The sequence below is a fragment of the Thamnophis sirtalis genome, unplaced genomic scaffold (genome assembly GCF_051295495.1).
Source record: "Thamnophis sirtalis isolate CommonGarterSnake01/CBP01778 unplaced genomic scaffold, rThaSir2_p1.2 scaffold_2, whole genome shotgun sequence".
NCBI classification, from domain to species: domain Eukaryota; kingdom Metazoa; phylum Chordata; class Lepidosauria; order Squamata; family Natricidae; genus Thamnophis; species Thamnophis sirtalis.
Genome location: NW_028261382.1, coordinates 5,742,003 through 5,758,381, shown reverse-complemented (window position 1 = coordinate 5,758,381; position 16,379 = coordinate 5,742,003). Strand labels below are relative to the sequence as shown.

Genomic DNA, 16,379 nt, shown 5'->3' with positions numbered 1-16,379 from the left:
CCCTGCATGCACCCTGCCCCGTGCATGTGTGCATAGCCCCCCGCGCATCCTCGTGCATTCTTGCGTGTCCCGCATGTGCCCCATGTCTGCAAACACGCCCCACGCATGCGCATCTCCCCTGCACATGTGCCCCCACCCCTTGCGCATGTGCAGCAGAGACCCGAAGACCAGCTGGCTGGCGGGAGGTGCCCACGGATGAATGGTAGAACTGAACTGGGGTGATGGCTCGAGTGCCCACAGAGAGGGCACTGCGTGCCCCCCTGTGGCACCCGTGCAATAGCTTTGCCATCACGGGGTCTATACTATCGACACCTGTTCTCCTCCTCTGTGGCACACCTGTGCCAACCACATCGGAGGATCTGTGAGCCACCAGGCTGCGTTTTTTGATCAGGCTGATCAACGGCTGGCGCTGTTTCAGGCAACACCCCCCGTGCGTGCACCGATCCCGGTGTATGGCTGCTCCTTTGCCAGCAGACCCTCTCCAGAGCTCCATTCTGCTGACAGGGAACCATCACGTGATTTCCCCCCAGCCTGGAGTTGCACCGAGCATGGGCACAACCATCTGGGCCGCCAGGCAGGTGCATTCGGAGAACAACAAAGAGAGCAGCAGCAGTAGCAGCTGGCCGAAGGCAAGCCTTTTGTCTCCATCAAGGCAGGCAGGCCCGCTCGGGGATGTTCTCGTGAGCCGCTTCCTCCTCCTGCAGCGAGGCTGATCCTACAGTCTCCGTTTGACACTCGGCACCTCCTGGCCAGGTTCCCCCCCTCCCCCTGGCGCATCTCCTCGCAGACGGTCCCGCCATCAGGGTGGCAATCGCTGTGAGTAGGGCAGGAGGGGAGGATGGTTTGCAGGGTTTGGGAAGCCTGCTTGGCTCAGGCTCATGGATCAGGCTGGAAGAAGAGTTGCTGGGGGGCAGGTAGCAGGGGGGAGCCAGGATCCTTAACCACTTCCCACCCTCCACCTGCTACATAGCAACTCTTTCCCCACAACCGTTGCCTCTGTTTGGCTTGTAACGGTTACTCCGGGAGAGGGGGGAAACCACAATCTGGTGTTGTAAACCTCGCACAAAGGATGGGGGTTGCTTTTGTTCATGCATATTCATGCACATATGGATAGCTTTTTGGGGGGGGGGTTCCTAGGAAAAGGGGGGATGGTCTCCAGTTTTCGTGCGTAATAATAAGAGGATTGGGTCCTGTCCGTTAGTAACACTCCAGGGAATGGCTTCACAGTTCTTCCTGATCCCCTCCAAAGGAATAAATCAAGGATCTTGAAGAATTAGAAGGTGACATTTAACCGCAAGGAACCTTGAGAGGGCTTTGAAATCCAGATCCTTTCCCTACAACTGGAGCGTGCGAAGGGGCTGTGTTGAAAACGAAGGAGTGTCACATCAGGGTTTGAGGCCAGGAAATGAGTCCTTGCTCATTTCTAAAACATTAATTGAAAGCGACTGTACCCTCCGACGTAGGGGAAGAATCATTTTTGATCTGAAGGTTGCAGGATATCAAGAGAATGAAATGATTCTATATGAAGAACGGCTGCAGGAACTGGGGATGTCTAGTTTAATGAAAAGAAGGACCAGGGGAGACATGATAGCAGTCTCCGATATCTCAGGGGCTGCCCCAAAGAAGAGGGAGTCAAGCTATTCTCCAAAGCCACAAGAATTAATAAATGGAAACTAACCAAGGAGAGGAGCAATGTAGAACTAAGGAGAAATTTCCTGACAGTGAGAACAATTAATCAGTGGAACAGCTTGCCTCCAGAAATTGTGAATGCTCCAACACTGGAAGTTTTTAAGAAGAGGTTGGATAGCCATTTGTCTGAAGTGGTGTAGGGTTTCCTGCTTAAGCAGGGAGTTAGACTAGAAGACCTCCTTTCCAACTCTGTTATTCCTTTCTGTTTTTCTGAAATTGGGCTATTGAATTAACTATCATAACATTCTTATGGCCAAGGAAGCAAAAAGCTTTGGATGTTTCCTGCATTGTATTCCAACCTGTTTAGATTTTATGACAGGGGAAGGGAACACTGTTGTTCTAACCCGAGCTATAAAAATGTTAGTTTTGTTTAATCCGGACTTCCTCAAAGTTGCCCACTGTAAGATGTGCGGATGCCAATTCCCAGAATTCTCCAGCCAAAATTCTGGGAAAGGGAAGCCCACATATCTTAAAATTGCCAAGTTTGAGAAACACTGGCTTAATTCATTCTCCAACACTGTGCCTCAGAGTTTCCTTCCACTTTTGTCTCTGTATCCATTTTACTTATTTTTTTAAAATATTATCCTTGCTCTGAAGAATACAAATATATGGATAGAAATATATGTGCAGAGTAAGTCGTGTATACGCCTAACTCTCACCTCTCTTTCTAGCTTTTATATCAATGTATCTAATGTCTACTCTATCTACTTAGAAGATACATCTTTTATCTCTTCTGTCTAGCTCCTACCTATTCTATTACCTATCCTGTTTAGTCCACTCTCTCTATCCTCCAACTTCTAATTCATTCTCTCTCTAGTCTCTTTTGTTATAGTATAGCCTTTATTGCCATTGTACCAAAATAAATACAACGAAATTGTTACCTCTCTGTTTACATATCTACTAATCATCTATCACTGCACTCCCTATTAATCTATCATCAATCTATCATCCATTATTACACTACAAATTTATGTCTATCATCTACTTATCTTTCCATCTTTATTTTATCATCTCTCCATTTATATCCTATCTATCATCTATCATCTATCCATTTATATCTTATCTCTCTCTGTCTCTATATATAATCTCTCCATCTCTATCCATTTATCTGTCTGTCTATCTGTCTGTCTGTCTATCTATCTATCTATCTATCTATCTATCTATCTATCTATCTATCTATCATCTACCTATCCATCCATTATCAATCAATCAATCAATCAACTTATCTATCTCATCAATTCTCTTTCATATATATATATATATATATATATATATATATATATATATACCTATCTGCATTTTTATCATCTGTCTGTTTATTCTATCTAATATCTCTCTCTCTCTTTATCTATCTATCTATCTATCTATCTATCTATCTATCTATCATCTATCTATCATCTAATCTAATCCATCTATCTAGCTACCTCTCATCTATTCTTTGTCTGTCTATCTCTTATCAACTCTCTCCCTATCTCTATTTTTATCATCGGTCTGTCTGTTTATTCTATCTAATCTCTCTCTCTCTTCTATCGATATCATCTATCTATCATCTTTCTTTCTATCTATCTATCTATCTATCTATCTATCTATCTATCTATCTATCTAATCTATTCTATCTGTCTGACTGTATCTCTTATATATCTCTCTCTCCCTATCTCCATTTTTATCATCTGTCTGTCTGTTTATTCTATCTAATCTCTCCATCTCATCTAATCTAATCCATCTACCTACCTACCAACCTAGCTCATTTATTCCTTCTTTCTGTCTGTCTGTCTCTTATCATCTCTCTCCCAATCTCCATTTTTATGATCTGTCTGTCTGTTTATTCTATCTAATCTCTCTCTCTCTCATCTGTCTCTCTCTCGTCTGTCTGTCTGTCTGTCTATCATCTATCTATCTATCTATCTATCTATCTATCTATCTATCTATCTATCTATCTATCTATCTATCTATCTATCTATCTATCTATCTATCATCTATCTTATCATCTCTGTCTCTCTCCAATTGTCTAGCTCATCTCCATCCATCTGACCATCCCTCTCTCCCTTATAATAATAAAGCCCCAGATTCATTCTGAATGGCCAATGCATGGAAAGGAGAGAAATTCAGGGCCAGGCAGCATCTTATCCCAGCTCCAGATGAGATGGGACTACAACTCCCATGTGCCCCCGCAGCAAGCCCCCCCAAGGCTTCCCCCTTCTCTTTCTCTCTCTCTAGCTCTCTCTTTCCCCCCACCTCCAGGAGGCGGAGCTTCCCCGGACCAATGAGGAAGCGCTGACGTCACCGCCGCCGCGCCGCCGCCGCTTCCTCGAGGACGGAGCCTTGGTTGCCGGGCGACGGAGGAATCGGCCGCCCGGCCTGACCCCGAGGCCTCCTTTCCCCTCGCCCAGCCCGGATGCCCGTCTGGCAGCTCGCAGGCTGGCGGAGGGTGGCATGGAGGGGCGAGGCCTGGCCCTGAGCAGAGAGCAGCGCCTCTGAACCCGCCAGGCAAATGGTGAGCGGAGGGCTGGCGGAGGCGGAGGGGAAGGGGCGGCGGCGGGGAGGGGCGCTCTCTGCCCCCCGGGGCTGGACTCTGGGGAGGCGGCCGGGGAGGGAGAAAAAGGGACCCTCCGGAAGGGCAATCCTGGGCTGCAGTACTCCGAGGCTCCGCTAGGGGGCCGTGCCCGGCCTGCCTTTGCTGCCCCTCTAGTGCCCATGGTGAGCATTGCAGCCCAGTTTTTGCTAGCCCTTTCTGGTCCATGGTTAGATGGATGGAGGATGAGCTAGACAATTGGAGTGAGATAAGATATGGATGGATGGATAATAGACAGACAGACAGACGACAGACAGATAGATGAGAGAGAGAGAGAGAGAGAGAGAGATAGATAGATAGATGGACAATAGATAGATAGAGGATAGACGAATGGACAGTAGATAGATAGATAGATAGATAGATAGATAGATAGATAGATAGATAGATAGATAGATAGATAGATAGATAGATGATGTACAGATGGACGATAGATAGATAGATAGATAGATAGATAGATAGATAGATAGATAGATAGATAGATAGATAGATGATAGATGGTGGATGTACCGATGGACGTTAGATAGAATGAGGATGGACGAATGGACTAAATAGATAGATAGACAGACAGATAGATAGATAGATAGATAGATGATAGATAGAATAGAAATAATAAATAATCTGGGTAATAAAATAATAACAATAATACATCCAGGTTAATAACAACAACAACCACATTTGAAGAAGCTACTTGGTTGATACCTAGGATGCTGGCAGCAACCCATATCAACCATCAGTGCCAGTCAGTGATATTTGTGATACATTTTTAAATATTCTGTTGACTGAGTTTCATGTTTAATGAATAAAAGAGATAATCATAATACCACCACCAACAATAATAATAATTAATCTTCTATTAAATTCACAGCCTGGGGCTGTCAAAAACTTAACAGTTCAAGTCCTAGGACCTAAGAGCTGTTAAGGTAGCATCTGAGTACATAGGCAGTTCTGAGTAAGGTGGGGCTGTTTTGCAAAGTCAGGATATTCAGGTCTGATAAGTTTAAAATTTCCATGCATCTAGGCAGCCCTTTGGGTATTGCTCCAAGGGCTCCTTATGACTATTGGTCCAACCATTGATTTCTTCATAATTGCTCAACTTCATTTTGCAAATCACAATCCTTTGTTAATTTTTGTAGCCGTTTCTCTTCAATTTGTGCATCACTTGGCATTACAATATTAATGAACCAGACTTTTTCCTTTTCCATAATAGTGGTGTCAGGCGTGTTGTGGGCCAAAATGTTTGTCTCTTTGGATCTGAAAGTCCCATAGGATTATATTATAATTATTATTATATACTGAACATTTAAAAATGTGTCACAAATACCATTGACTGGTGCTAATGGTTGATACGGGTTGCTGCCAGCGTCCTAGGTATCAACCAAGTATCTTCTTAAAATATATGATGTTCTGAGCCGCACAGTTTTTGGCAGTTCCGCTGGTGTCTTTGCAGGAAGCTGCAATTTCTTGATGTGTTTTGTAAAATTCTTGGACATGGTACCAAGTTCCCCGATGACAATGGGTATCACATGATTCATCCATAGCTGTAGTTTCGGTTTTATTATTGTTATATTAATAATAATACTACGCCATGACCGTGTTGCTAAGATCATTCACTGGAAATTGTGCCAAAAGTTTGGATTTGAGTACAGCAAAAACCACTGGGACCATCAGGTTGAGAAGGTTTTAGAGAATGAGAAAGTCAAGATCTTGTGGGACTTCAGAATCCAGACTGACAGGCACTTGGCCCACAACACACCTGACATAACAATAATTGAAAAGAAAAAAGTATGGTTCATTGACATTGTAATACCTGGAGATGCATGAATTGAAGATAAACAGCAAGAAAAAATCACAAAGTACCGGGACTTGCAAATTGAGGTTGAGCAACTGTGGGAAAAGAAATCATGTGTTGTCCCGATTGTAATCGGAGCCCTTGGAGCAATACCTAAAGGGCTACCTTGGTATTTGGAAATTTTAAATTTATCAGACTTGGACATTCTGATTCTACAAAAAAACCACCCTACTTGGAACAGCTCATATCCTCCGACGTTACCTTAACAGTCCCTAGGTCCTTGGTTAGGACTCGAGCTGTTGAGCTACCAACCAGCCCCAAAGGCTGTGAATCTCACCAAAGATTAACCACATAATAATCTCCTTTATTCATTAAGCATGAAACTCAGTCAACTGAACATTTATTATTATTATTTTGTTGTTGTTATTTTCAACCTTTTTGTTTAAGTGTGTGTATAAATCAATTAAAATTTTTTATTTATAAATCAATTACTTTATTATAAACAATTATGTTATTTATAAGTTATATGCAAATAAAGTTATATATTTATACATGTGTGTGAATGAGTCAGCTCAGGACATAGTGGCTAATGATGGTGATTCCTGGTTAACTCTTTGTAACCAGAAGAAGGCAGCTGGAGGTCTCATTGAGGCATATGCAATTTCTGATTCCACAGATGGAAGAACAAACAGGAAGGAAAGTAGAAGAGCGATGGGGGGAATATGCCAATTTATGTTTTACATGCAGTTTTAAGATAATTTAACATGGGTGATAAATTCATTGCTGAGTGGTGGGGATGGGGACAATATTTTTGAGATGAAGCGCAAGAAGACAAGATGAAGCGCTTCTGTGATTCAGGATATGCAATTCTAGCGGAGGGTGAACATGTTGATTTTCCAGCTCTTCATTCTCAGGTACCTTTCTTGTCTTTTTAGGACATCAAAGGCCAGTACTGGACCGATGATGATTCTGATGGAGAAAATGAGTCCGAGGAATTTTTATATGGAGTACAGGTCAGGCCCCTGTGACCTCTGAAGGGTCAAGATGATGAGTTGTGGTGGCTAACTTAAGGTGGGAGCGAGTAGGATTTCCTAGAAAAAATTGGGACAGCACAAAACCGCACTCACTCAAATAAAATAACAACCGTTCTGTATATCCCACCTGGATTATTGGCTCCCCAATGCAGAGCTCTCTAGTTTTTCAAATGCTGGCCTTTTCTGACTGGGAATAAGTAGAAATAATGTTATCGTTTCGTAGTGAAGTCTAATCACGAATCCCGATTAAATATCTAGGGATTTGGCATATCACTGTCTTTACTCTGGACACTTTAGGCTAAACCACAATGTGGAGAGATGAAATTTGGGGTTAAGCCACCGTGCAAACCAAGTGTCGCGGCTCGCCCGCCAAACTACGGCTAACGTGACGTGCAAACCGGCCAACGTCTCTGGAAACAACTCCATGGGGGGGTTTTCTCTGTCGTTCTGCAGGGCACCTGTGCTGCAGACCTCTATCGGCATCCTCAACTGGATGTGGACATCGAAGCCGTGAAGGAACTCTACAGCGAGAACTCCGTCTCCGTCCGGTGAGTCCTGTACCAACTTCCTTTTAAACAAGATGAGACAAAACAAGAATTGCTTTCAAGGTTGGAACGTTGAAGAACGTGCAGATGTTTCAGGGTTCCAAATAGCATCCGAAAGCAAAATCAGAGCCCGAGGCAAAGTATTGCTCAAAGTTCCAATTGATAAAGAGAGCCATGTTGGCACATCTGGGAAAATCTGGAAGCTTCCTGGTTTTCCCCACCCAGTTGAAAGTTCAGGATCCTGCCCTCCCCCCCCCCAAGCCCATCACATGGTCCAGTCTTCCACTGCCATGCTGGCAGTTCCTCCCATCCTGATCAGGCGCAGAGGTGCAGAGACAAAGGATGACCTTGGCTTTCTGGGAAGAATGTTGTTATGGCTACCTAGTATCTAACTCCTTACAATCCCACCTCCCATTTTCCCACCATAGAAAATGCATAGTAGAATAATAGAAAGTGTGGCAGGCCAAAGATCCAAAAGAAAAGATGGCTGCAGGCCCAGACAATGTGCTGGTTAATGCAGAGCCGAGTTTATATACGTGCAATGGAGAGGAACTGTCTAATTTCCCGTCTAAATATAGTTCCTTGGAGAAGCAATAAAATCTCTCTCAGGTGACTTCCAGGACAATGTTCTCTCACTTTCTCTCTCTCTCTCTCTCTCTTTCTCTGTCTGTGTGTGCCTGTGTGTGTATGTGTATTTGTGAGCTGCTAGTGCCCTGAGGACAAGTTGCTTCTTTTGTTGCCTTCTGAAGCAGAAGCAGCAATTATTAGATAGCAACAGCAGAAATGTTAAGGTCAGAGAAATAAACCAGGGAGGATTTTTAGTGAAGCGTATCAAAGCGGAGGGGAGCGGGATGAGGGCCGCAGAGCTGGGAAAGAGCTAGGTGCGTGGACTGGAGCTTTCAGCCTAAGCTGGAGCTGTGGGGGAAAAGGTTCCTAAAAGGGATATTTGCCTTTCCCTTCCCTTCCTTTCCATTCCTTTCCTCTCCTTCTCCTTCTCCTTCTCCTTCTCCTTTTCCTTTCCTTTCCTTCCCTTCCCTTCTTGCTTTGCCTTGCCTTCCCCTTTTCCTTCCCCATTCCCTTCCCCTCCCTTATTTTTTTAAGGCAGTTGCAAGAACTATTCTGAATAGAATTGAATAGAATTCTTTATTGGCCAAATGTGATTGCACACACAAGGAATTTGTCTTTGGTGCATAAGTGCACATAACTGATGCTCTCAGTGTACATAAAGAAAAATAAAATAGAATAATACAATAATAATACAATAGCAGAGTTGGAAGGGACCTTGGAGGTCTTCTAGTCCAACCCCCTGCCTAGGCAGGAAACCCTATACCGTTTCAGACAAATGGCTATCCAACATCTTCTTCAAGACTTCCAGTGTTGGGGCGTTCACAACTTCTGGAGCAGTGGTGGGTTTCAAAAAATGTTTAAACCTCTTCTGCAAGTGTGGCCTGCTTTCCGGGTCCACTGGTGGAACCTCTTCTAACCGGTTTGGTAGATTTGACGAACCGGTTCTACCGAACCGGTGCAAACCAGTAGGAACCCACCTCTGCTCAGGAGGCAAGCCGTTCCACTGATTAATTGTTCTCACTGTCAGGAAAGATACATTCATCAAGAATTACAAGATGCAACACTTAGTCATAGTCACAGGTTACTAATAAGCAATCAAATCATGCTAGGAAACAAAACAATATAAATTGTAAAGATACAAGCAACAGGGGAATAGTCATAAGTGGGAGGCGATAGGCACTAGGAAGGATAAGAAGAACAACAGTAACACAGTCTTAGTAGATAATTTGAAAGTGTTGGGATTAGTTGTTAAGCAGAGTGATGGCATTGGGGGGAAAAACTATCCTTGTGTCTAATTAGGTTCCACCACAAAACCGCGTTCGACTAAAGCGCGCTCGACGAAACCGCGTAGCTGACGTCATCACAGCGCAACAACAGCGCGGAGAAAAAAGCACGCTGTAATCGCTAAAGCTAAAATTAACCCCTAAACCTAACCCCCCTAAACCTAATCCTAATCCTAAACCTAATCCTAAACCTAACCCTAAACCTAACCCTAAACCTAACGCCCTTTTTTCTCCGCGTTCGCTGTTGTCGCCCTGCTGATGACGTCAGCGACGCGGTTTAATCGGGCGCGCTGTAGTCGAGCGTGGTTTTGTCGTGCCACGGTCTAGTTGTTCCGGTGTGCATTGCCCTATAGCAGTGGTCTCCAACCTTGGCAACTTTAAGAGCCGAGGTGGCGCAGTGGTTAAATGCAGCACTGCAGGCTACTGCTAGATCAGCAGTTCAGCGGTTCAAATCTCACCGGCTCAGGGTTGACTCAGCCTTCCATCCTTCCGAGGTGGGTAAAATGAGGACCCAGATTGTTGGGGGCAATATGCTGACTCTCTGTAAACCGCTTAGAGAGGGCTGAAAGCCCTATGAAGCGGTATATAAGTCTACTGCTATTGCTATTGCTACTGCTATTGCTATTGCTATTGCTTTAAGACTTGTGGACTTCAACTCCCAGAGTTCCTCAGCCAGCTTTGCTGGGAGTTGAAGTCCACAGGTCTTAAAGTTGCCAAGGTTGGAGACCACTGCCCTATAGCATCGTTTTGAAGGTAGAAATGGAAACAATTTTTGTCCAGGACGTGGACCTAATTTGTCACTTATTCTGTGATGACAACTTAACTCTCTCTTTCCTATAACCTTTCATCTTAAGCCGTAAATCAATAACACAGGGAGAAAACCTCTGTGGGTTAGGCCAGCTTCCTCTTCGGCTTCTGCCCCGCAGCTTTGGTTTCCCTGCCTTCCTTGTTTCAATGGACCTTTTTCCTAACCTCCTCTTTTCCCCTGCAGGGAATATGGGACCATTGATGATGTGGACATCGACCTGCATATCAACATCGGCTTCCTAGATGTAAGTTGCACGCTGTGCCAGTGCCTCTCTTGGCTCTTCGGCTTTGATACGGAGATGAGCACCGCCCCTAGAGTTGGAAACGATTAGCACATAGGTGTGAGGGGAACCTTTATCTACGTTTGGTCTGGAATTGCTCTGCCCCTCATCAAAATTGATAAATGAGAAATAATCCCCCTCCCCACCTCAAAGTTTTATTGTTTCGCATTGTAGGAAGAGGTCGCCACCGCCTGGAAGGTCCTCCGGACCGAGCCCATCGTCCTCCGACTGCGGTTCTCCCTTTCCCAGTATCTGGATGGCCCCGGTGAGTAACAGGCCTCTGGATGATACACGGAAGGAGAACGAAAGAGTCTCATTTTTTGCTTGTTAACCTTTTGGTCAAGATTAGGGGCACCGTTAGCTGAGTGTTATCTGACATATCCTTAATTTGAGGGTTGAGCGAATGCTGGCTGGGGAATTCTGGGAGTTGAAGTCCGGACATCTTCAAGTTGCCAAGGTTGAGAAACACTGGGTTAGACTGACCTTTAAAATTAAAGATGAAGACGACACAGAATATTGTATGATTTGCAATAAATTCTTTGACTGGAGAGAGGCAAGAGGTAGGAATTAGAGAAAGTAAATTATAAATGTTAGCACTGAAAATAGAGATGTATATAATTACAACCAGGTGGGAAGGGAACAGCGTTCTGTGCGCCTTTGGCGTTGAGTCATGCCAGCCACATGACCACGGAGACATCTTCGGACAGCGCTGGCTCTTCGGGTTTGAAATGGAGATGAGCACCGCCCCTTAGAGTCGGGAACGAGTAGCACATATGTGCAAGGGGAACCTTTACCTTATGAGCAGAGGGGGAAAAAAAACCCCTTCCCCATCCTTATCAAATGTTTTTTTTTTAATTACACACCAGGAAAGGGGAAGGAGTTGAGGGAGGGTTGTGGTCTCTTCCCTTCTACGCGTGACTTCCCATCGAGGTTACGGGGGTTTCACACTAGATTCCTTGTTCAATTGCTAACCATTTAACATCTGGCTTCCTTCTCCAGAACCGTCCATCGAGGTTTTCCAACCATCCAACAAGGAAGGGTTTGGACTGGGCCTGCAACTGAAGAAGTGAGTTAGGAATTGGGCCTATGAATCCTGAGATATAGCAACCCCATTCCTAAGGCCTCTGACTGTGGGACCGAGGGATTATTTCCTGAAAGGGAAAACAAGTCCCTCTCTCATCCCAGAATGCCTAATGTTGTGGCCGCCAGCAGCCAGCTCAGACAATGAGGAGGTTGGGGAGAAACATGGGCTCTGTGTCAGAGGCAGAGAGGGGGCCAGGGCCGTATGCCAGTTATCAGCTGCCTTCAGACATCAGTGAGGCAGATGAACAGCTGGAGTCTGTTCCCAGTGTGCCCATGCGCAGAGCAGCCAGACGAAGGGAACAGCTAAAGAACAGGGGTCTACTCGGGAGTAAGGCCACAGGTGGATGATGAATGGCCCCTCCCAGAGGGAATAGGAGCCAAAGGGGAGTGGAGTTTGCAGGAGACAGTTAGTTCCATTCCGATGGAGCGGGGAAAGCCTCCAGAGTATGCCTTGTGTGTTCTCGAACCATCTCGTTCTATCTAATCCTTGTCAATCATCTTCACAGAATCCTGGGCATGTTCACATCTCAGCAATGGAAACACCTCAGCAACGACTTCCTCAAGACCCAGCAAGAAAAGCGGCACAGCTGGTTCAAAGCCAGTGGCACAATCAAAAAATTCCGTGCCGGTCTCAGCATCTTTTCACCCATTCCCAAGTAGGACTGTTTTCTTCTCTTGTCTCTTCCTAAGAGCGGTTGGGCGGGTGGGTGGGTGGGTTGTAGGCATCCATTAGACATGGAAGGAAGTTTGAAAGGTGGTCAGAAGTAGGGTTGCTCTTCTCTGTCCTCTCTTCCTAAGGGGAGTGGATGGTGGTTGGAAGCCTCCACTGGACATGGAGGTAGTTGGAGGCCTCCATTGGACATGGATGGTGGTTGGAAGCCTCCACTGGACATGGAGGTAGTTGGAGGCCTCCATTGGACATGGATGGTGGTTGGAAGCCTCCATTGGACATAGAGGTAGTTGGAGGCCTCCATTGGACATGGAGGTGATTGGAAGCCTCCATTGGACATGGAGGTGATTGGAAGCCTCCATTGGACATGGAAGTGGTTGGAGGCCTTCATTGGGCATGAATGGTGGTTGGAAGCCTCCATTGGACATAGAGGTAGTTGGAGGCCTCCATTGGACATGGAGGTGATTGGAAGCCTCCATTGGACATGGAGGTGATTGGAAGCCTCCATTGGACATGGAAGTGGTTGGAGGCCTCCCTTGGACATGGATGGTGGTTGGAAGCCTCCATTGGACATAGAGGTAGTTGGAGGCCTCCATTGGACATGGAGGTGATTGGAAGCCTCCATTGGACATGGAGGTGATTGGAAGCCTCCATTGGACATGGAAGTGGTTGGAGGCCTCCACTGGACATGGAGGTAGTTGGAGGCCTTCATTGGGCATGAATGGTGGTTGGAGGCCTCCACTGGACATGGATGGTGGTTGGAAGCCTCCATTGGACATGGAGGTGATTGGAAGCCTCCATTGGACATGGAAGTGGTTGGAGGCCTCCACTGGACATGGAGGTAGTTGGAGGCCTTCATTGGGCATGAATGGTGGTTGGAGGCCTCCACTGGACATGGATGGTGGTTGGAAGCCTCCATTGGACATGGAGGTGATTGGAAGCCTCCATTGGACATGGAAGTGGTTGGAGGCCTCCACTGGACATGGAGGTAGTTGGAGGCCTTCATTGGGCATGAATGGTGGTTGGAGGCCTCCACTGGACATGGAGATGATTGGAAGCCTCCATTGGACATGGAGGTGATTGGAAGCCTCCATTGGACATGGAAGTGGTTGGAGGCCTCCATTGGACATAGAGGTAGTTGGAGGCCTCCACTGGACATGGAGGTGATTGGAAGCCTCCATTGGACATGGAGGTGATTGGAAGCCTCCATTGAACATGGAAGTGGTTGGAGGCCTCCACTGGACATGGAGGTAGTTGGAGGCCTTCATTGGGCATGAATGGTGGTTGGAAGCCTCCATTGGATATGGAAGTGGTTGGAGGCCTCCATTGGACATAGAGGTAGTTGGAGGCCTCCACTGGACATGGAGGTAGTTGGAGGCCTCCATTGGACATAGAGATAGTTAGAGACCTCCACTGGACATGGAGGTAGTTGTAAGCCTCCACTGGACATGGAGGTGCTTGGAAGCCTCCATTGGACATGGATGGTGGTTGAAAGGTATAGGGTTGCTTTTCTCTGACCTCTCTTCTCAAGGGGACATGGAGGTGGTTGGAAGCCTCCATTGGATGTGGAAGGTGGTTTGGTTGTTCTCGCCTGTCCTCCGCTGGATGTGGAAATGGATGGAAGCCAAAAGCCCAACCACAGTTGTTGGCCCCTAGCTTTGAAACCCAACTCTACCCAGTCACCTTTCTCACGGTTCTCCTTTTCCGTGGCCTCAGCTGATCCCTCGACTGATGGACATCTCTTTGGGCTACACAGGTCTCCCAGCTTCCCCGTCATCCAGGACTCAATGCTCAAGGGCAAGCTTGGCGTGCCAGATCTAAGGGTCAACCGCCTGATGAACCGCTCTATCTCCTGCACGATGAAGAATTCTAAGGTGGAAGTTTTTGGCTACCCTCCCAGCACCCAGGCAGGTGTCGTCCCATTCAACATCCTGGTGGGTTCCCTCTCTGCCCTTGTCCCTTCGGGCTGGTTGGGTAGAGTTCCCTTTTTGGGGGGGTTGGTGCCTCTCTCCTTGGGGAAATTAGAATCGAAAGAGATGATCAGCAGACTCCTGGAGCAGAGACCTGGGTTAGACGCTTTGGGAAGGTGGGAAAAGAACAGGTTGAAAGGCTTCCCTCCACTAAACTACCCAATTGGGAAACATCCTGCAATTTCAAAATTAGCTCCTTGAGTAGAATGTGAAGGTTCTACTGCCTTGTTAATTTGTTTATAGGTTCTCCTGCTTGAGCAGGGGGCTGGACTAGAAGACCTCCAAGGTCCCTTCCAGCTCATTTTATTCTATTTCTATTGCTTATTCTGTTCTATTCTATTCTATTCTAATTTTCTATTCTATATTTTCTATTCTATTCTATTCTAATTTTCTATTCTAATTTTCTACTCTATTCTATATTTTCTATTCTATTCTAATTTTCTATTCTATATTTTCTATTCTATATTTTATTTTCTATTCTATATTTTCTATTCTATTATAATTTTCTATTCTAATTTTCTATTCTATATTTTCTTTTCTATTGTATTCTATTCTAATTTTCTATTATATTCTAATTTTCTATTCTATATTTTCTATTCTATTCTAATTTTCTATAATAATTTTCTGTTCTATATTTTCTTTTCTATTCTATTATAATTTTCTATTCTATTCTAATTTTCTATTCTATTATAATTTTCTATTCTAATTTTCTATTCTATATTTTCTTTTCTGTTCTATTCTATTATAATTTTCTGTTCTATTCTATTCAAATTTTCTATTCTAATTTTCTATTCTATTCTATATTTTCTTTTCTATTCTGTTTTATTATAATTTTCTTTTCTATTCTGAATTCTTTTTTTAAAAAAAAATATGGTTAAGAGAAAATTTTTAAAAGCCCTTCCCTCATTTTCTGAAAAGATTCCTCACTTGGAATCTTGGGGAAAGGACCATCCAGTCATTGCTGCGACTGTAGTTCTGTTCAGAGTTTTATTCTGGGTTTTCGTTCTGGAGTTCCACAGAGACTTTCAGTCTTCTTTTAGCTACCAAGCGCAGCTGAGGGATAAAATTCCTTTTGCTGGAATCTGGCTGGAAATGGCCTGTTTTTTGTGTGTGTTTGTTTTACTCTGCCTAGGGAATCGGGTAGCATCCCTCTTTCCATGTTCATATCCCCAAGATGTAGGAAGCCAGATTTGGTTGGCTGTCTGAGGAAAGCAAAGCAAGTGCCATAGATCAGGGGTGTCAAACTCAAGGCCCAGGGGCTGGATCCGGCCCGCGGGGTGCTTAGATCTGGCCTGCTGGGCCGCCCTGGAAACAGCAAGGCCCGCGGTGCCTCTGCCAGTGAAAACTGAGCACGGGCAGGCCACCCGTTTTCGCTGGCAGAGGGCTGCAGGAGGCCGTCGCAGCTGAAAACGGAGCTCGAGAGCCCATTTTTGGTGGCAGAGCACTTGGGCCACCACAGGTACCCCTGACATGAGTGACTTCGAGCTGGCCATGTCCTCCCTGGCTACGTCTACTCTGCCCCTCCCCCCCCAAAGTCAAACACAACCCTGATGTGGCCCTCAATAAAATCACGTTTGACACCCCTGCCATAGATGGCTGGGAGCCGCCAAGGCCCCTTTCCCATCTAATCTATGGCTGGGACACCTTCCCATTACCGGCTCGATGAAATGTTTTAACCGGGAGAAAGGACTTGTTGATGTAAGGTTGGTTTCTTGGCATTAAGCTGCCTAGTCGTATATGTCAATAGTGCACCTCCCGGTTAGGGGGGTTTAGTTTTTAGGGGGTTAGTTTGACAGATGATATCCGAAACTTTGCATCTTGAACACACATCCTCTCGAAGTGCTCCTTTCTACAATCTGAAGGAACGATTGTCGTCCTTCACCCCGTGGGGATCAACAAGCAGTTTTCTCCTTGGCACATTTGCAGTGACGGGACGCCAGTTGCCCCTCCAGATGTGCCAGTTTCAACCCAAACGGTCAATGCTTGCAGATCATGGAAATGGTGGTCCTCCCCTCAACAGAGGTTCTTAGCACAGGTTCTCCTACCTAGAGAGCAGAAGTGGTACTCAGCCGGTTCTGACCGGTTCGCC

General features: G+C 45.5%; 1 protein-coding gene across 6 annotated transcripts in view; it reads left to right on the top strand.

Annotated features, from left to right (window-relative positions):
• The first annotated feature begins 3,936 nt into the window (after positions 1-3,936).
• The window catches only part of PARP6 (poly(ADP-ribose) polymerase family member 6), a 33,936-nt gene continuing 21,493 nt past the window's right edge, over positions 3,937-16,379 (top strand). For 4 of the 6 annotated variants that reach the window (XR_015695415.1, XM_087704101.1, XM_087704100.1 and 1 more), the window contains exons 1-8: positions 3,937-4,183; positions 6,986-7,063; positions 7,538-7,632; positions 10,471-10,531; positions 10,742-10,832; positions 11,567-11,633; positions 12,157-12,306; positions 14,077-14,254. Coding sequence is in view for 5 of the 6 variants with exons in the window: in XM_087704101.1 (XP_087560227.1) it covers positions 4,181-4,183; positions 6,986-7,063; positions 7,538-7,632; positions 10,471-10,531; positions 10,742-10,832; positions 11,567-11,633; positions 12,157-12,306; positions 14,077-14,254 (723 nt within the window). In the remaining variant the exon portion in view is untranslated. The remainder of the gene's footprint in view (positions 4,184-6,985; positions 7,064-7,537; positions 7,633-10,470; positions 10,532-10,741; positions 10,833-11,566; positions 11,634-12,156; positions 12,307-14,076; positions 14,255-16,379) is intronic. The other 2 variants (XM_087704103.1, XM_087704102.1) reach the window with 1 other exon arrangement.